General features: G+C 46.6%; 1 protein-coding gene across 1 annotated transcript in view; it reads left to right on the top strand.

Moving 5' to 3' along the window:
* LOC111149087 (EvC ciliary complex subunit 2) overlaps nt 1-21,242 on the top strand; it is a 117,295-nt gene that overhangs the window by 42,621 nt on the left and 53,432 nt on the right. The window contains exon 10 of the mRNA XM_022506000.1: nt 16,420-16,744. Coding sequence (XP_022361708.1) covers nt 16,420-16,744 — 325 coding nt within the window. The remainder of the gene's footprint in view (nt 1-16,419; nt 16,745-21,242) is intronic.

The raw sequence follows: 21,242 nt of genomic DNA, 5'->3' as shown, positions 1-21,242 counted from the left end.
AGTCAGTTTCACTAGGCTGAGGTCAAGGTGTTGGCCTGCTGCCTCCCTTCAGATGCTCCGGGGTGGAGTCTGCTGGGCGAGGCGGAAACCCCATCCACAGAGCTGTGCCCCGCTGCCCAGTTCCCACGAGGTGCCGGGTTCCTGCCAGCGGCTGACAAGCCAAAACGGGATTTTTTTTTATGGGGGACAGAACGGGGACTGCGGTGGAGCAGAGTGGCAGTAATGCCCATCTGGTTTCCATGGCAACCCGTATGGTCTGCTTCCTAGCAAGGTGAGGGTTTCTGGGAGAAGATGCTTTCCTCCTTCTAGTAGGTGCTTTCTGAGTCCCCGCTGGGTGCCTAGCACTGTGGTAGGCGAGGTGCGGGAGAGGAAGCTGAGAAAAGCAAGCAGCCCCAATATGCCCTCCGTCTACCGGGGAAACAGGTCACAGATGGATAAATACAGCACCGTGAGATCGTGCAAGCTGGAATAGCCTCGAAAGCCCCCGAGCACGAGTGGTTTACACCTGGTCTGGTGAGACTTTGCCTGGCACAATGTGATGTTCTCCCTGACTTAGTGTCCCACCTAATCCACACCGCCCTGTCCAGGCCACGAGGCTCATGCCTCCTCTTAGGGGTTTCTTAGAGATAAAAGGAATCACCTCAACTGTTGGAGTATCTGAGGGGGTCCGAAAAGAGCTCCCATCTCTCCTCAACCTGGAGTCCTAAGCCAGTTGGGAAATAAGACATACATCAGGCAGGGGCACCTGAGTGGCTCAGTGGGTTAAGCCTCTGCCTTTGGCTCAGGTCATGATCTCAGGGTCCTGGGATCAAGCCCCACATAGGACTCTCTGCTCAGCAGGGAGCCTGCTTCCTCCTCTCTCTCTGCCTGCCTCTCTGCCTACTTGTGATCTCTATCAAATAAATAAAATCTTTAAAAAAAAAAAAAAAGACATGTATCAGGTATGTTCTCCAACCCGGCCAAAGGAATAAATCCACCATCACTTTCATCTACACTGAAAAGCTAGGTCGAAGGATGTGGCTTTATGTGCAGGCATTGTGAGCCCCGCAGTGAGACACTGCTTGCCTCCTCATAAAGCCTACTTCAGGGACCGCCTGCTCCAGGACACCAGGTGCTGTGGCTGTTCATGCCGACTGCCAGCCCGTGGCCCCCCTTCAGTTCCCTCACAGAGCTCCTCCACACGAAGGGGCCCCAGGAAAAGGGAGAAGGGCATGGCCCCTCACCGGCCCTGGCCATTTTGATTCACCAGTCCCCACCCAATGGATCCTTGTCACAAACACGTAGTCCACACAGGTAGGCAGGAGAACAGCTGACTTTTCTGGTGATTGCGGTGCTTCTAGCAGATGTTTGGGGTCCTGCCCTGGGCCCACCACCTTGACCTTCCTATATGTAGTTGGTCTGGCACCAGCCCCAGATAGCAGCCCAGAGAGAGGCTGCTGGAAGCTACCCAGAAACTGCCTGTGCCCCAGGGAAGAGCATGCGCATAGCCCCCGATTCTGATTAATGCCCACTTTTCTTTTTTCTGGCGCTTAGCCAATTTTTTGAGTGGTAAATAATGAACGAAACAAAGAATTAGAGTGGCTCAAAAGACCATAACCGTGAAAATCAAATTGTTTTCTCATCCCTGCACTGAAGGCAGTCCGTTCCCCGTGCCAGGCATGGATCCTGTGGAGATCATCCATGGCTCTGATTGTTTTAAATTATTTATTTAAACTCAATTTAGTTAACATATAATGTATTACTAGTTTCAGAAGTAGAGGTCAGTGATTTCATCAGTTGCATGTAACACCCAGGGCTCATCATATCACGTGCCCTCCCTAATGCCAGTTACCCCAGTCCCCCCACCCGCCTCCCCTCCAGCAACCCTCCAGTTTGTTCCCTAGAGTTAAGAGTCTCTTGTCTCCATCTCCGAGTTCATCTTATTTTATTTCTCCCTCCCTTCCCTTATTTTCATGCTTTGTTTCTTAAATACCACGTATGAGTGAAATCAAATGGTATTTGTCTTTCTTGGACTGACTTATTTCACTCAGCATAATACCATCTAGATCCATCCACATCATTGTAAATGAAAGATTTTATTCTTTTTGATGACTGAGTAGTATTCCATCATTCATATATATATATATATATATATGGATGATATGGTATATATACCACATCTTCTTTATCCATTCATCTGTCGATGGACATCCTGGCTCTTTTTCCATAGTTTGGCTATTGTGGACATTGCTGCTATAAACATTGGGGTGCACATGCCCCTACGGATCACTACATTTGTATCCTTTAAATAGATACCTAGCAGTGCAATTCCTGGGTCATAGGGTAGCTCTGGTTTTAACTTTTTGAGGAACCTCCATGCTGTTTTCCAGAGTAGCTTCACCAACTTACATTCCCACCAACAGTGTAGGAGGGTTCCCCTTCCTCCTCATTCTTGCCAACATCTGTTGTTTCCTGTCTTGTTAATTTTAGCCATTCTGACTGGTGTGAGGTGGTATCTCATTGTGGTTTCGATTTGTACTTCCCTGATGCTGAGTGATGTTGAGCACTTTTTCATGTGTCTGTTTGGCCATTTGTATGTCTTCTTTGGAGAAATGTCTGTTCATGTCTTCTGCCCATTTCTTGACTGGATTTTTGTGTTTTGGGTGTTGAGTTTGATAAGTTCTTTATAGATTTTGGGTACTAGCCCTTTATCTGATAGAACAAATGCAAATATCTTCTCCCAGTCTGTAGGTTTTCTTTTAGTTTTGTTGACTATTTCCTTTGCTGCAAAAGATTTTTTTTATCTTGATGAAGTCCCAATAGTTCAGTTTTGCTTTGTTTTCTGCGTCTCTGGAGACATGTCTAGCAAGAAGTTGCTGTGGCTGAGGTCAAAGAGGTTGCTGCCTATGTTCTCTAGGATTTTGATGGATTCCTGTCTCACATTTAGGACTTTCATCCATTTTGAGTTTATATTTGTGTATGGTGTAAGAAAGTGGTCCAATTTCATTCTTCTGCATGTGGCTTTCCAATTTTCCTAACACTATTTGTTGAACAGACTGTCTTTTTTCCATTGGATATTCTTTTCTGCCTTGTTGAAGATTAGTTGACCATAGAGTTGAGGGTCCATTTCTGGAGTCTCTGCTCTGTTCCATTGGCCTGTGTGTCTGTTTTTGTGCCAGTACTATGCTGTCTTCATGATCACAACTTTGTAATAGAGCTTGAAGTCAGGTATTGTGATGCCCCAGCTTTGGTTTTCTTTTTTACCATGACTTTGGCTATTTGGGGTCTTTTGTGGTTCCATACAAATTTTAGAATTGCTCCAACTCCATGAAAAATGCTGATGATACTTTGACAGGCATTGTGTTGAATGTGTAGATTGCTTTGGATAGCATAGATATTTTAATAATATTTGTTCTTCCAATCCATGAACATGGAATGTTTGTCCATTTCTTTGTGCCCTCTTCAATTTCTCTTGTAAGTGTTCTATAGTTCTCAGAGTATAGGTCTTTTACCTCTTTGGTTAGGTTTATTCCTAGGTATCTTATGGTTTTTGGTGCAATTATAAATGGGGTTGATTTCACTTTCTTCTGCCTCATTTATGGTGTATAGAGACACAACTGATTTCTGTGCATTGATTTTATATCCTGCGACTCTACTGAATTGCTGCATCAGTTCTAGCAATTTTTTGCTGGAGTCTTTTCAGTTTTATACATAGAATGTTGTGTTGTCTATGAAGAGTGAAAGTTTGACTACTCCTTTTATGATTTGGATGCCTTTTATTTCTACTTGTCTGACTACTGAGGCTAGGACTTCTAGTACTATGTTGAACAGCAGTGGTGAGAATGGACATTCCTGTTGTGTTCCTGACCTTAGAGGTAAAGTTCTCAGTTTATCCCCCACTGAGGATGATATTAGCTGTGGGTCTTCCCTGTATGGCTTTTATGATGTTGAGGTATGTTCCCTCTGTCCTTACACTGTGGAGAGTTTTCATCAAGAAAGGATGCTGTATTTCGTCAAATGCTTTTTCTGCATCTATTGAAAGGATCATATGGTTCTTGTCCTTTCTTTTATTAATGTGGTGTATCACATTGATTGCTTTTTGGATGTTGAACCACCCTTGCAGCCCAGGAATAAATCCTACTCGGTCGTGGTGAATAACCCTTTTCATTTCCTATTGGATTCTTTTGGCAAGTATAGCTCAGTTTTATGTGCACTAACTTATCTACTTCTCAGAGCAGCTTCTGAGCTAAGGACTATTTACAGATGAGGAAACTAAAGCACAGTGTGTGAGTCACTTGTCCAGAGTCATTCAGCAAGTAGGAGGATGTGAGCCCAGGTGGTCTGAGTGCAGAGCCCATGTGGTGGCCCTGTGCTCCCCAGCCCCCCATGACTCTAGGGCTGTTAACTTCCCGCACTGAGGGCTGCGTGCAAAGTTTACTGCAGCTTGGATTCTTCAAAGAGGAATTGCCTTATTGTGTGCTTTTCGTTGATGCTGTCCGACTGCCCACCATCAAGGCCAGGCCAGTTACTGTCTAGCATAGGGGAGTCTCTGTGTTGCATACCTGAGTCACAGCAGCTCTAGATTATTCTATCTGTGGCAGTCTGATAGGAAACCATGGCATTTCCTTATAGCTCTAATCTGCTTGTTTCCTTCTCGTGCACGAGGCTAGACATCTTTTGCACACGGAAGAGGTGTTTGTGTCTCCTTGCCTGGTGAGCAGAGCATGTGGCCTGAGTTTAGGCTGGACCATTTGTGCACAGTGCTTGTCCCCTACTCCTGATCTGCCACTTAATCATCTTGACCTTGAGTACAACCCTGTGCCTCTGGGGTCTCATCTGAACCCAGAGTGGTGATGCTGCATGCCCCATGGGAGGTGAGGGTTTAACTAGATCCTCTATGCCCAGGGCTGAGAACCTGGGCTCTGCCCGGGCATGCAGGCAGGTGATTGACCTGTTTCCAGACCCTTTAGTTCTTGGCTCTTTTCCACCCATGGGACTCTGTAGTTTCCTTCTATGACTCAGTCTCACAGAGTTCACAGGAATGGGCTGCAGTTACCCAGTGACTCCTGGCTTCTAATTCCTTGCTCTACCTGAGCATGTCATGCACTGTTCAGTCCACAGTGGGCGTGAAGGCTAGCAATGCTACTGTGGGTCCAACAAACCAGGTCCTGACCCCCCGGGCTCAGAGTGTGTAGTTGGGGAGACAGGCATTCATGAGAGAATCACAAGGAAAAAGTATGTGATTACATACGGTGCCAGGCACCATGAAGGAGGTGATCTCTGGTGCTCTGAGGACCTGGCATTAGAACCCTTCTTGCTGGGAGAGGTTTGTGTGTTGGAGGTTTGGTGTGTGGTCGGTCACCGGGGAGGCTGACTGGGGGTAGCAGTGACTCAGGCGGGGGCTTAAGCTTCAGGAAACCCCAGGCCTTGGGTTTTTCCTGGGTTGTTGACCTGTGGCTGGGTGGGACGCTGTGGGCAGTCAGCTGGAGAGGGAGGCCAGCCAGTTGTGGAAGCTGGATGGCTGGGCGTGAGCTTCAGGCTTTGATCCGGATTGGGGTCTGTCAGCCCATGAGAAAGTGAATACTGACCCAGAACTCTGTCCAGCCCCCTTGCTGCTCCAATTTCGGTGGGACTTGCAAAGAGCCTTTCTTTTCAAGAATTCATCGATTTCGTGTCATGATGCTTACCCAGGGCTTTAGTTCAGACTTTTTACTTTGAAAATCTATGCTTTGTTGTTTTTGCTATTTTTGTCTATTTTTTCCCAAATACATGAAACTCTCCAAGGGGCCTGGTTCACTCATGTGCGCAGATCTCTTTGGGAGGATACTCCCTCCTGATTACTGGGGTCTGCCTGGGGGCCAGGGACATCAGTGTGAGATTTCTGAATGTCATGGGTGTTTTGATGCTGGGGGGCATCCACTCTCTCGTAGATGTGTTGTGACCAAAGATTATGATGTAAGCTGATCCTGCAGCCGGCAGGGCAGCCCTTCACAGCCCTCCTTCCTGCTTCACTCGTTTATTCCCTTGCCCAACCAGTGTTTCCTGGGCACTCTCTCATTCAGAGCCATTTCCCATGAACCGTGGATGCTGAGTTGGGTCAAAACCAGAGACTCACAGTTGACAGAGAAGATAGACTCAGACAGTCTTTGCAAGATGGTACAGGGTGCAGGTGGTAGGGGACACGGCACTCCACGGGGTGGTGGGGGAGGGCTCCTGCTCTGACACCGGAAACCGGAAACAGGAAACTGAGAGGCTTCACCTGGCAGGTGTGGCCTCGGGCAGATGGAGGAGCCAGAGGAAGAGGGAGGGAGTCAGGCTCCCGGATAGATTGTGGCCCCATGAGTTTAGGCTTTCCGTTCATCCATCTGGAAGACATTTAGTGAGCAGCTCCTCTTGCCGGGCACTCTCTAGATACAGCAGGGACCACAGTAAAGTCCTCGCGCTCATAGGCAGTCTGTGGTTGGGGGACGTAAAGTAAATACACGTGAAATATAAGGAGGTGAGGAGTCCCTGCAAAACCACCATGTGGAGTGGGAGCGCTGGGTTAAGTCAGTGCACGGGGAGCAGCCTTCCTCACAAGGTGGTGTCCGAACAGGAAGTCCTGGAGGGAGCCGTGATGAAGGTGGCCCTTTCTCCCTGGGAGAAAAGTGAGGACGTCTGTAGAGTCTTGATGCTACAAAGAATCCTGGAGGTCATCTGGCCTAAACTGCTGGCCTGGAGTGAAAATGTTTTCTCTAGCACACCTCCTGCAATGGCATTTCTACTTGGATAGAAGTTTCTACTTGGATATCCTGTTGATCGTGAGGGACCGCCATCCCTGGGAGATGGTTACAGGTTGAATTGTGTCCCCCCAAAAGCATAAACTGAAGTCCTAAGCCCTTAAGTCAAGCGAATGTGCCCTTATTCAGAATAGCTTCTTTGCAGATATGATGGGGCTGAGGTGACATCTGTCAGGTGGGCCCTAATCCAGTATGACGAGTGACCTTATAAGAATTGGGAAGTTTGGACACAGAGGGAAAGCTGTCTGTGAAGACAGAGGCAGGAATTGGGGATTTCCTGAGCTTTGCCAGCTAGGAGAGGGGCATAGGTTTGTAACCCTCAGAAGGAACCACCCCTCGCAACCCCTTGGTTTTGGTGTTGAAACCCTGTTGGTTACGGTTTGTTACAGCAGTCCTGGGGACAAGTACAGTTCCCCATCTCTGTGAGGGCAGCTTGTCCTCCTTGAAAATACCTCCCGTTTTTAACCAGACACATGAGTAGTTCCATGTGAGCAAACACGGGGACTAACCAGGCGAATGGTCTGCGTCGTCCTAACACATCCTCGGCAGGGCCCCGCCTTGCTGTCTTGCCCTCTCATGGCCACTGTCTGAGGCCTGACTGTCACCCTGTCTTCACTGGCCTCCTGCACTGACCTCACGTCCATCCCTGGGCCCTGGTCCATTGTCCATACACCAGCCGGGGGGCTCTTTTCATGACCCTGACTGGGACATTTGCTGGAAGCCCTGTGCTGGCATGCTCTTGGTAAAACCCTAACCCTCACCGCAGCCGGTAAGGCTCTGTGTCATCTGCCCAAGGCAGTGAGGCCCAGGTTGGAGATATTTTGTGTGCACATGATCACAATTGCCAGATTTCTGTGAGGTGGTCATGAAAAAGACAGAGGGACTAGGACAACGTTGGGAGCTGTAGGGAGGCGCATGTCAGGTGATGAAGACCTTTCTGTCTGAGCTCTCTGATGGTGGAAAGCCTGCCTGGAGAAGCGGGTAGCTCCCCTTCATCATGTGAATGTGTTTGTATGCACGTGTGTGCCCACATGTGTGTATGTGTGTGTAGGTGTGTGTGTGCAAAGCAGAAGCTGGGGACTTGGCAGGGAAGGTATTAAGGAAATCTGAGCATTGGTTGGAAAGATGACCTAGCTGACATCTGGGGTTTATCTTATTTCATCTTCAAATGTTTCATCCTACAGTTTCGTTCAGATGCTTTTCAAGTAGAATACAATCTGTCTTTCCAAGTAAGAGTTGCATGAGTTATCTATCTAGCCAGCTAGCTATAATCCATCTGTCCACTCATCCATTCATCCAGCCAGCCAACCAGCCACCCACCCACTAATGCCACCATCCATCCACCCACTAATGCCACCATCCATCCACCCAGCCACCCATCCCTTTATACATACATATAGCCTTCCATCTGCCTTCTCACTCATCCATTTATCCTCCCACCCATCCATCCACCAGCCACCCATCCATCCATACATACATATGTCCTTCCATCCACCTACCCTCCCATCCACCTATCCATTCATCTGTCTGTCCATCCTTCCATCCATCCATCCATCCACTCATCCATCCATTCATCCGAACATATGTCCTTCCATCTACCCACCCATGTATCCATCCATTTACCCATCTCTATGTTATGTTTCCTTCACATCTTCTTTTCTTTGCCATAAAGAATGATTCAGGGAAGACTATGGCAGACATACCCACAGCAAGAGCAATGTGAAACAGCAATTTCTAGCATCTGTTTTGTGCTAGTCACGGCTCAGTGCTTTTGAGCATGTTGGTGTGACTGAGGCAGTAGATAGAAGGTAGACTGAGGACTCTGAGGCCACATGCCGTGGGTTCAAATTCCTGCTCTGCCACTTAATAGCTATGCTACTTTCGACAAAGTATTTTAAATTCTCTGCGTCTCAGTTTCTTCACCTGTTTAAAAAAAAAGTTAATCACCTACTTTATAATATTAACTGGGTTGATATTTATAAAGCTATTAAAACAAAACTTATACATAAGAGGCACTGCTAGTAATCCTCTTAATGATTTTTATTTGACATGGTTGATAATATTCTCATTAACCAGGCTGGGAACAAGGCTCAGAGACATCAGGTAACTCCCCTGAGTTGCCCAGCTCTGAAGGGATGATGCTGAGATTAGAGGCTGAGTTGCTGTGACTCATAAACTCATTGTGCTTTCAGACATGATGAAACACTCACCACCTTCTGTGATGAGGTGATTAGTGTGTGCCTGAAACGAAGCTGGGAGGAAGTTTCCGGGAGGATCAGAAGTGGGCTGAAGAACGCTCATTTCTTTTTCTCTGTTGCAGAGGACTAGTGTGTGGGGGTGTGGCCAGCAAGTGGGCGGGGAGCGGGCCGTGGTAAGCATCTGGTGGCATCCATTCTCCTTCAAGGAGCAGGAGGCCAGGAGAGGGCGGGCCCAGCCAGGCTTCAGAACAAAGGGATCTGCAGGAGGAAAATGTCACAGAGGATGGATGCAGACTGCTGACCCCTTGAATCCTACAATCTGTTTGAGTTTTATACAAAACCAGAAGGGTATGATCTAATCATAACTTTTACTGATGACCTGCTCACATACAGTGACTATTTTCACTCTGATTTAAGCTTTTACTAGTTCTGACAGTGAAGATACTCGGGAGGTATTTTCCCTGCTTAACTTGCATTGTCCAGGCCCTCAAATCGACAGTTACAAATATGATTTTTGGTCCTGGCATGGAACTCCCCTCCCTGCCTTATCAGCTGTCCATGGAAATTGACTCCTAGGAGGAAAATTCCAGTTTCCTTAGTCCTGATTGGCATTCGTGGGTTTTCATTTGTTATGCTTACCCCAGCTAAGTTGAAGATACTGGATTTATACTGTGAAAAATGGGCGTGGATTCTTCTTTTTTCCTTCTGAATTAATTATCCTCCATGCTAATGAGGTCTCTTTCACATTCAAGGGGACATTTTCTGCCTTGTGTGCAAATCCTGTACTCATTTTGTGTTCTGACACCTACCTGCCGTTTGGTGAGAACTCGATTAATGTTTACATGAAATAAATAAGGAAAAAGACACGACAGTCATTCCCCTTTCTTGATCATCAGTAGCTAATCAAAGTACTAATCAGGTCTGGGGTAATATATGCTGCGCAGTTTCTTTTAGAAAGAGGTCATCATAAGCGACCCTGTTAATAAACTTGAATGGTTTCTATTTTATTATTTATTTATTAAATGCCTCTTGTGGGGGACATCGTTTTACACTCTTGTGGGATGACCCTCCTTTAAAACAGGTGAATGGGGGCACCTGGGTGGCTCAGTGGGTTAAGCCGCTGCCTTCGGCTCAGGTCATGATCCCAGGTCCTGGGTTCAAGCCCCGCATCGGGCTTTCTGCTCAGCGGGGAGCCTGCTTCCTCCTCTCTCTCTGCCTGCCTCTCTGCCTGCTTCTGATTTCTCTCTGTCAAATAAATAAATAAAATCTTTAAAAAATAAATAAATAAAAAAATAAAACAGGTGAATGGTTGGTATGGGGTGTGCGTGCAGCAGAACTAACCTTTGCAGATACACGCATCTTACAATCCGGTGACAAGATGACATTTTTGTGACATGGAAAAAATGGATATCCCCTGGGAAAGCAGTGTTCGAATCCTGCCAACTCTGCTGACTTGTAGTAAGAATTCAGCCCAGCGTGTGTGACTCACAGGGGCTCTCTTTGTCTCATGGAACCATTAGGACTTTTTACGCACATTTCATTATAAACAATTTAAAATGCCACGGGAGACAGTGGGAGTTACCCCCTCAGCAGTGCACCCTGTCCTGGAGGTCAACAATGAATTCCTAATACTTGTTTTTCTCTCTTGTGGCCATTTGGGAAATTAACAGATGAGAGTTAGCCTCATTAGCTGCATGGTATTTTAATTGGTTTAAAGGGACATTGTTCTTTCCTTTGTGGCCTTGGGACATCCTGGCAGTTTTCATTGTTGTTGCTTCTGACAGCTGATCCATGGTGATTAACATTAAAACTTTAAAGGGAAAGTGCTTAGGAGATTGCCTCCCCAGACAGTTGGGAAGGGCGAGCTCTGCACTATACTCTGTTCTGTAGCTGGTGTCCTGGGATGAAGATAGCCAAGAACAGGGAAACGAGGGTGACTTGGAATGGACAAAATTCGAAGTACTACGCTGTGCGTTTTAAAGATTGCTTGCTTGCTTGCTTTATTAATTTGACTTATTCATTTAAGAGAGAGAGGGGGAGAGCACATGGGTGGAGAGGGGCAGAGAGAGAGAGAGAATCTCAAGCAGACTCCACCCCAAGAACAGAGCTCACCACGGGGCTAGATCTCATGACCCTGAGATCAGGACCTGAGCTGAAACCAAGAGTCAGATGCTCAACCAGCTGAGCTACCCAGGCACCCCTACACTGTGCCTTTTATATTTCTTACTCTTGTAACCATGAGCACTACCCTGTGAGGGTGGTCCCCTTTATGTTGCAGGGGAACTAAGTCCTTAGTTCCTGGGTCCCTTAGATAGGAGGTGGTTTGACAACAAAGACCTATGGAGATGTCCATCTGTTCATCCCAGCCCCCGTGTTCCTGGTAAAGCACTTGCAGTTTACCCAACATGCAGCCCCAAGATTTTCTTGTGCAAGTTAATCAATAAATCAATGAATGAATGAGGGAGGGAGGGGTTGGGCAAGGTGTATGAGTTTCATATTCAGCAGTCACAAACTCCCACAAACTTGGTGGCTTACAACAACACAAGGGCCTTGTCTCATGGTTCTGGAGGTCATAGTCCCAAATGGGCCTCACCAAGAAAAATCAGGGTGTCAGCTCTAGGGGACACTCCCATTTCCTTGTCTTTTCCAGCTCCTTGAAACCGACCCTCTCCCTGGCACAAGCCACTCCTTCCTCTTTGAAGCTGATGATGATTCCTCCCACCCCTGCCTCCTCCCTCCCCTCTGCTTCTGATCCCACTTGTCTTCTGCTCCTGATCCCACTTGTCTTCTGCTCCCTCCTCCCCCTGTTAGAGACCCTTGTTAGTCCTATTTCTGTGGTCAAGGTCAGCTGACAAGCAACATTGTTTCTTCTTTGCCGTGTAACTGGGTGCTGGTCGGAGATTCTGAGGATTAGGATGTAGACATCTTCGGGGGACCGTTATTTTGCCTGCCATGAGAAGCATCCTTAAAGGTGTAGATCTACTGTGTCTGTCTCAGTAGAGAAGTCATTTTTTTTTTTCCTGAGCCTTTGGAACATTGGTTCATTGAACATTTAACCATGCGTGCTGTGCCCAGAGCATCTCTTGTGCTTTCCTCTTGCTTTGTGACCCAGGACACTCTGCACATGTGATATTCAGTAAGCACTTGTGGAGAAAATGAAAGATGAGGTGCATGGGCTGTTGTTTAAAACTAGACTAATTGGGTTGTGTCCAAAGGACACAGGAGCTGGTCTGACCTAAGATGGAAAAATCTGAGCATTGAAAAGAATAAAACCTGCATTTGATTGAAACCCACTAAATCTATAAAAATCTGTAATTTCATAGCAGTACTGTGCAGAGGCATGGAATGTTCCAGCTGAATAAACCCTTGGACTCGGAAGACTCCCATAAGCCCCACCTTCACCCCGTGTATGCACACGGCTGGAGAGTAGGAACATGGCTTGCTGTGAGGACACCAGGCGTCCTTCCATGGGTGCCCTTGCCCCAGGTCACACTGCGCATGGTTTTCCCCATGTGACACAGCTCAGCTGCAAGAAGATGTAATCCACCTCAGGCAGGTGGGGGAGCTTTCCTGTCTTAAAAGCTTCATCCCCCTGGGGTGCCCCAATCTGCTGTAACAACTCACAGACTGAACATCCAGGGTCCCCACAAGGGACACCCAGTTCCCAGTGTCACCGCACTCTTCCCTGTTAGATGTCCATGGACATCTTTGCTTTGCTTTCAGGTCCTCCCATCCCAAAGTGATCTACCAGTCAGGTGTCATGTCCCCGCTAAGCCATGCTGCCTGTAACATATTTGATGTTCTTCCCCTTATGAGTTTTCCAGGTAAAGGTGATCCAGAGGTCAGACCCTCTTAGGGACTTGGCCAAAGTTTATCAAACTTTTCCTCTCAAAGCAAAGCAAACCAAACCAAACCAAAACAACAACAACAACAAAATAATAGGCCCAAACTCATTCGGCACCATTGGAAGTTGCTATGACAACCAACTGTCATTAGCAAAGGCTCAAACATCCCTTCTGTCTATAGACTTTATGTCAGAGTAACTGGATTATGGAAGAATCTCAGCTTTAAGAATGTGGTAGGGATAGAATTAGAAAATGTGCATTTTTCAACCCTTAATGAAATTGTGGGTTTAAGTGACAGTTACACGTGGATGCTAAAGCCATTAGGTGAAAGTGGGTAGATTTCAACAGATCATGTTGTCCCGCCTTGAACCTACTGATCTTAGTAGTGACCGGCCGTCTGACCTGATAGGAAGGAAGCACACGGTACCACTTACGGGTATTTTGGACAGCAGATTAAGTCTGATTCTAATCAAGACCTAAGATCCAACTAGGACTTTACAGGAAATACAGAGGCTAGAGGAACAGTGACACCCGTGAAAAGAATCCACCAAACCCAGAATGGGGGGCATTCTGCAGGATAAATAGCCCAGCCTCCCCAACAGATCTGTGGCATAAAAGAGGAAACGGGGTTGGTGGGGGCCAGAATAAAATGGACTTAACTGACACTGGGGGATCTTGTTTGGTTCTTGAATGAAATTTCCAACTGTAAAAATCATTTTGACACATTTGAAATCGTTTGACTAATGACTGATATTAATTATTGGAGTTACTGTTAATATTTTAAATATGATTGATAATATATATGGTGTGATCATGACATCAAGTTTAGGCAAAATAGGTACACACACGTTGATATACATATACACATGCTTATATAGGCATATATCCTTGACGGTTAAAGATGCACACTGAGAAATTTACAAGTAAAATGGAAGACATGGGATTTGCTTTAAAATGCTCAAACCCTGGGGTCCTGGGATTCAACCCCGTATCAGACTCCCTGCTCAGCACCAAGCCTGCTTCTCCCTCTCCCTCTGCCTGCCATTCCCACAGCTTGTGCTCTCTCTCTCTGTCAAATAAATAAAATCTTTTTAAAAATGCTCCAACATTAAGAGAGTAAAGAAAATGAGTTTGGGGGGCACCTGGGTGGCTCAGTGGATTAAGCCGCTGCCTTCGGCTCAGGTCATGATCTCAGGGTCCTGGGATCGAGTCCCACATCGGGCTCTCTGCTCAGCAGGGTGCCTGCTTCCCTCTCTCTCTCTCTCTCTGCCTGCCTCTCCATCTACTTGTGATCTCTCTCTATCAAATAAATAAATAAAATCTTTAAAAAAAAAAAAGAAAATGAGTTTGGTAACTAGTGACAGTTTTTGAGGTTGGGTAATGAGTGCATTGGGAGTCATACTCTTGTCTCTACTTTTATTTATTTATTTATTTATTAAAAAAATTTTTTTTTTAAGATTTTATTTATTTATTTGACAGACAGAGATCACAAGTAGGCAGAGAGACAGGCAGAGAGGGCGGGGGGAAGCAGGCTCCCCGCCGAGCAGAGAGCCTGATGTGGGGCTCGATCCCAGGACCCTGGGATCATGACCCGAGCCGAAGGCAGAGGCCTCAACCCGCTGAGCCACCCAGGCGTCCCTTGTCTCTACTTTTAAATGGTTGACAATCTCTGTAATGTTTTCTTAAGACACTTGTCTTTTTACAATAAGATGCCACTTTCTCCCATCAAATTTTCACAGATTTTTTAAAAAGATTTTATTTATTTCTTTGTCAGAGAGATGGAGCGAGAGAGCACAAGCAGGGGGAGCAGCAGGCTCCCTGCTGAGCAGGGACCCTGGGATCATGACCCGAGCCCAAGGTAGATGTTTAACCGACTGAGCCACTCAGGCATACCTAATTATCAAAGATTTTTAAGTATTGTAGAGGGAGGGGTGAAATAAGGATCCTACTGCTTTGCTCGGGGAGTTTTCTGGAAAGCGGTTTGGCAGAACATTCTAGAAGGCTTTGAAACATTGCTCACATTTGATCCAGTGATTTCATTTGTGGATCTCGTGCAGATTATCATTGTGAATAGCAGAAGCTATTTACGAAGATAGTTACTGCCGGATTATTTTAGGTTTTGAGTTTCTCAAGTAACCCAAATATGTGACACTAGAAAAATAGTTTAAATGAATCATGGTACATCACAAGGTGAACCATTTTGCAACCATTATTTTTCAACCATTGTAAAGGAGAACTTTGCAGTTTTGTTTTGTTTTGTTTTAGATTTTTTATTTATTTGAGAGGGAGAGTACGCATGAGAGATGGACAGAACAGGATCAGGAGGAGGGGGACAGGGAAAGGAAGAAGCAGACTTCCTGCTGAGCAGGGACGTGGGGATTCAGCCCTAGGACCCTGGGATCATGACCCAAGCCAAAAGGCAGACCCTTAGCCAACTGAGCCAGTCAGGCAGGCACCCAACCTTTACAGTTTTTAAACACCCCCAGAAGATACCTGTTACAATGCTGATTGAAAAGAAAAGGACAGAATTGTCCTTGCCTTTGTGTAAAGGCTATGCATCCATGGAAAATCATAGGCACAGAAAAAAAAAATTGGAAGCAAATACAACCAAATGCGTTCACTGGTTCTGTTGAAATGTTGGCCTTACAGTGAGTGAGAGCTTTCTGTCTTTATTTTCCAGGTATTTTTAATCATGAATATAAATTAATTCTTTCTGTGCATCATTTTATGGCTGTATAGATATATAATTATTATACATAGAGAGATATAATTATAATATAATTATAAAGGTATTAGCATACTGTAAAATTCACCCATCTTAAGGGTATAGTCTGATCTGTTACTATAAAACACATGGTCATACAACCACCGCCACAATCAAGTTCTAGAACCTGGGCCCTGTGAAACATCCCATTGATATTTCTTGAGTACACTTTATTTTTTTTTTTTTTTTTGAGTACACTTTATTTTTAGAGCACTTCCAGATTTACAGAAACACTGGGAAGCTAGTGTGGAAAGTGGGAACTTTCACAATTTTTTGTTTTGTACACAAACAAATGTGTACCATTTGAGTACACAAATCTGTACTCAGATTTGCCTGTTGTTCACGTTATATGACGATAGGCCACTTACTACAATCAGTGAGCCAATGTGATACACCAGGATTAATCGAAGCCCAACCCTCATTCAGATTTCCATAGTTGATCTTATGTCCTTTTCCTGTTCCAGGATCCCATCCAGGGTACCATATTACATTTAGTTGTTATGCTCATAAATTAATTTTTAATCAGAAAAAAGAAAAATTAATTTCAGTTTACAATCCTCCAAATATATTAACTATCCATTTTCTCCTCAGCCTTCTTGTTATTATTTTCACTTGTTGACTTGTTTCACTTGTTGACAAGGACCAGGCCTTGTATTAGTTCTATTCCTTGCAGTTTCCAGTGGGGCACCCTGCAGATTCCCTAAATGGAGCAGGAGGGAGGGAGGAAGAGGAGGAGGGAAAAGGGAAAAAGAAAGCCCTTACCTACAAGAAGTAAAAACCTCAGAGCTCTGAGGGACCTTCGGTTTCTGCTGTGGCTTCATAAGTCATGTCTTCTTGACTTTCGTGTCTCCCAGGCTGGAGATTGCAACGCTGAACCGGGCAGACTCAGACCTGGAGGCTTGTCGAACCCAAATCAGCAGAGACATCATTGCCCTTTTGCTGAAGAACCTGACCAGCTCTGGCCACCTCTCCCCCCAAGTAGAGAGGAGGATGGGTGCTGTTTTCAAAAAGCAGTTTCTGTTGCTGGAGAAAGAAATTCAAGAGGAATATGATAGGAAGATGGTGGCCTTGACGGCTGAATGTGACCTGGAAATGAGAAAGAAGACAGAAAGCCAGTACCAGAGGGAGATGGCAGCAATGGAAGAGGCAGAGGAGTTGCTGAAACGAGTCAGTGAGAGGGTAAGGCAGCTTCGAAAGGAGGGCTTCATTCGCCTCTCTGCTTTCTCTCATACATCTGTTCATCCTTCCACCCATTCACCCACCCAGCCATCCTCCTCACCCATCTCTTCATCTCCCACTCCCTGCCCTTCCATCCACCTGTCATTCAGCCATTTATCTGTCCATTCACCCACCCACCACTCTTGCATCCACGTGTCCATCCATCCATCCATCCGTTCACCCCTCCACCTACCACCCTTCCATCCACTTGTCCATCTACAGTCCTTCTCTCCATCCTCCCAACCACCACCCTTTGACCAGCCTGTCCATCTATACATCTATCCATCTATCCCGCTACCTCCACATGCTTCTGTTCACCTGTCCATCCACCCATCCATCTATCCATCCACCTACCACTCTCTACCTACCCATCCAGCCATCTATCTGTCCATCCACCCATCTACCTACACTCTTCCATCCATCTACCTATCCCACCTGTCCATTCACCCATCCATCTATCCATCCACCTATCACCCTTCCATCTACTTGTCCATCTGCAGTTCATCCATCCATCCATCCCTCTACCTATCATTCTTTCACCCACTCATCCACCCATCCATCTGTCCATTCACCTATTCACCCATCCATTCACCCATCCATCTACCCATCCATCTAGCCATTCACTCACCTACTATGCTTCCATCCACCTGTCCATCTATTCATCCATCCATTCATCCACCTACCACTTTTCCATCCACCCATTCACCTAACCATCCACTCATCCACCCACCCATCCCTCCATCCACCCACTCACTACCCTTCCATCTACATGTTCATTCACCCTCCCACCCACCCACCCACAACTCTTCCATCCACCTGTCCACCTATATACATCCACTCATCCATTTACCTACCACCCTTCCATCCAAACTTCCACCCATTCATCCAACCACCTACCACCCTTCCATGTACTTGTTCATTTACAGTCCATCCATCCATCTACCCACCCACCACCCTTCCATCCACCTGTCCATCTATCCATCTATCCATCCATCCTTCTACCTATCATCCTTCTGTTCACCTGTCCATCTACCCATCTGTCTATCCATCCGCCTGTCCAGTCACCCATCAGTTCACCTATTCATCTATCCATTCACCTACCCACCACTCTTCCATCCGCCTGTCCGTCTATACATCTGCCCAACCATCTTACCTACCACCCTTCCTTCCACCCACCTACCCATCCATCCATCCATCCATCCATTCATCCACCTACCACCCTTCAATGTACTTGTCCATCTATAGTCCATCCATCCAACCACCCCCCAACCACCTTTCCATCCACCTGTCCATCTCTACATCTAGCCATCCATTCCCCTACCTGTCATCCTTTTGTTCACCTGTGCATCCACCCGTCCATCTACATACCCACCACCCTTTCTTCTACTTGTCCATCCAACCATCCCAAACTTATTTAGAAAGACTTTATTGACCACTCACCGCCTCTCGGTCACTGGACTAGGCAGTGAAGTACTGAGGAAATGAGACATGGTTCTTGGGTTCAAGAAGTTCATAGTTTAATGAAGCATCTTCACGTATAGAAGATGTGACCTCATTCAGCTATACTAAAATAGACATATGTTCACAGGTTCATGGGACATCATGGGGAGAGTAAAAAGGCTTCATTCATGGAAGAGTGCACCCACAGAAAGCATGGCTCAGGGAGGTTGTGATGTCAGAGTGTGTGTGTGTGTGTGTGTGTGTGTGTGTGTGTGTGTGTCCATCTGGGCTGCACTCTGCCAGGTCTTGGAGCCCTCCAGCACCAGCTCCACCGTCAGACAAACCTGGACTCCCATTCCAGTATATTCCAGTTCTGCTCCTGAAGGGTGTAATTAGCACGACTAATTACAAGGCTGAGGGCGCCCCCTTTCGGTTGGCTGGGAGAGGATAGAAAAGCTCGCTGGGGCATGGGCTGCTCTAGGCTCAGTGCACAGTGCTCAGATCTGAGAGTTCTGACCCCTCAGGCTTCTCAGGGCTGACCTCTGTTGATCAGAGATGAAGTCTCATTTTTCTAAGAAATGCGTCTATTTCTGTCTTGAGGGAATCGTGCCAGAGTTTTTTCCTGAGTGTGTCAAATCAAGCCTGATTTCTGTCTTCTTCTATGAAAGAGCGGACTTGTGCAGCTCCTGTGGCTTGAGCCCACATTTCCAGGTCTGGAAACCTGTCATCTTGGGGAGGTCTAACACCTGCTTGGGAATAGGCTTCTGAACTGCTAACTTCCGTTCCCCAGACTGCTGGCCGGCACAGAGATCCCCTGGCGGTGGACAAACAGGGCTGACAGCTCATGGCTCTCAGCGGGTCATCTGCCGTCAGCCCTCACGCAGAAACAGATCAAAAGAGGAAAGATTCATGCTGTCTTAGCCCTGCCTTCTCCCTTGCATTCAGTTCCCCTTACCTTAACATGGATCCTGTTTGAGGGTGAGGCTTGTTTTCTGCTTGGCTCCCGTATGAGTTTCTGTGGTTGCTCTTTTTTTTTTTTTTTTAAAGATTTTATTTATTTATTTGACAGAGAGAGAGAGATCACAAGTAGGTGGAGAGGTAGGCAGAGAGAGGAGGAAGCAGGCTCCCCACTGAGCAGAGAGCCTAACGCGGGGCTCGATCCCAGGACCCTGGGATCATGACCTGAGTCGAAGGCAGAGGCTCTAGCCCACTGAGCCACACAGGCGCCCCTCTGTGGTTGCTCTTAACAAATGACCACAGATTTCGTGGCTCAAAGCAACAGATTTTGATTCTTTCACAATTCTGGGGGCCAGAAGAACTAAATCCAGGTGTCCGCTGGCACGCCCCCTCTGAAGTCTCTAGGGGCGTGTCCTTTCTTGTCTCTCCCAGCTTCTGGTGGATCCAGGCGTTCCTTGGCTGGTGGCTGCCTCACTCCTGTCTTGACTTCTTGTCCTCGCATGGCCATCTTCCATCTTGGGACCGTCTATCTCTTCTCTTATAAGGATGCTTGTCTTTGGAGTTAGGTCCCACCCAAATAATCCATGATGATCTCCTAAGCGCCTTATCTTAATTACATCTGCAAAGATCCTCATTCCACAGACAGCCTCAGTCGCAGGTTCTGGGTTAGGATGTGGTTGTGTGTCATGGTGGGGAGTGGGGGTGGGGAACACTCTTTCCACCACCAGAGTTCTGCCAGCTGACCCCCCTCTCTGACTTCTCTCCATGACTATATTGGTCCATGCGGAGTCTCCCTGAGCCTGGCACTTCAGAAACCGTGCGGAGCTCACAGTGCCATGACAGCCCCTAAACCATCTCATGGTCTCTCACTCTCTTTTCTCAAATTTGTTATATCATTTGTTCCCGTGGACACAGTGCCTGCTTGGAAAGTGTTAGAAAACAGGAGTCAGCAACTAGACCCATGAGCCCAGACTGACCTGTGGGTGGAGAATGGTTTTTATGTTTTTAAAGGATTGTAAAAAATCAAAACAAAACAAAACAAGCAGAGGAATATGTGACAGCAAACCCTAGGGGGCCGGCATGCCTTAAAATATTTATCCGGCCCTTTAGAGAAAAGCTTGTCAACTCCAGTTCCAAAACATAAAAAGAAAAACCTTGGGAAAAAAATACATAGAGCCCACATCACCATCCAAGGCAGACAGATGTTTGTTTCGTCTGGGTTTTGAGTTCCTGCTATGCACCTGACCCTGGAGATAGAGGGATGTTAAGGCAGCCCCCACTCCTATCGTCCGATTTCAGCATATATTTTGACCTTTTGCGTACCTTTTTTTAAAAAATCAAAATCAGGAGCATGCAGTTTATAGAATTGTATGTTTTCACTTAATATCACGGTGTACACATTTTGTGATTGTAGTAAGTGCTCTCACATGTAAGTGTCGGCCATTGTTCTAAGCACATTACACAGGCCTTTTCATCAGATCTTCACATCACCTCGGTGAGGTGGGAATTGATAGGATCCCACTTTTCCAGCTTAGGAAACAGATTCAGAGAGGGTCCCCTGCCTGTGGACACATGGCTGGGGCCAAGACGAGGACCCAGGCAGCAGGCACCCACCCCGCACCTGCCCACCCGCGTGGTGCAATGGTGTGTCATACGCCCTCGCTGCTGTGGGCCTGGGTAATGCATCCTGCTGGGCTTCTGCCTTTAGCAAACTAAAGGCTCCCTGGAACAATGTAGTTTTAAGTGTTTCCCGAATACTGGCACGGGTCTTAGGGCCACAAGGAGGGATGGCTGGACAGGGTGCTCCTGCTTCCCTGTGCACCTTCCCCCACTCCCCAGTCTGCTGGCTTGCAGCAGGAGGCCCCCATCACTCTGGGTCCCGTGGGTCACCCTGTTCAGACCAGTCGCCTTATCTGAGTCAATGTGCTTCCAAAAGTAGCATCTGAATGGCAATGTCAATAGAGGTATTTCTCTTCCAGCCCTTGCAAGCCACTCCATCTTACAAAATTGCCAATGACCTTGTAACTTATCTGTGTATTTATCATAGTCAACTTTAAATAAA

This window comes from Enhydra lutris, unplaced genomic scaffold (genome assembly GCF_002288905.1).
Source record: "Enhydra lutris kenyoni isolate GAN:26980312 unplaced genomic scaffold, ASM228890v2 scaffoldscaffold21, whole genome shotgun sequence".
Lineage (NCBI taxonomy): Eukaryota > Metazoa > Chordata > Mammalia > Carnivora > Mustelidae > Enhydra > Enhydra lutris.
The sequence above is the reverse complement of the archived record's forward strand: the minus strand, read 5'-3'. Positions and strand labels throughout refer to the sequence as shown.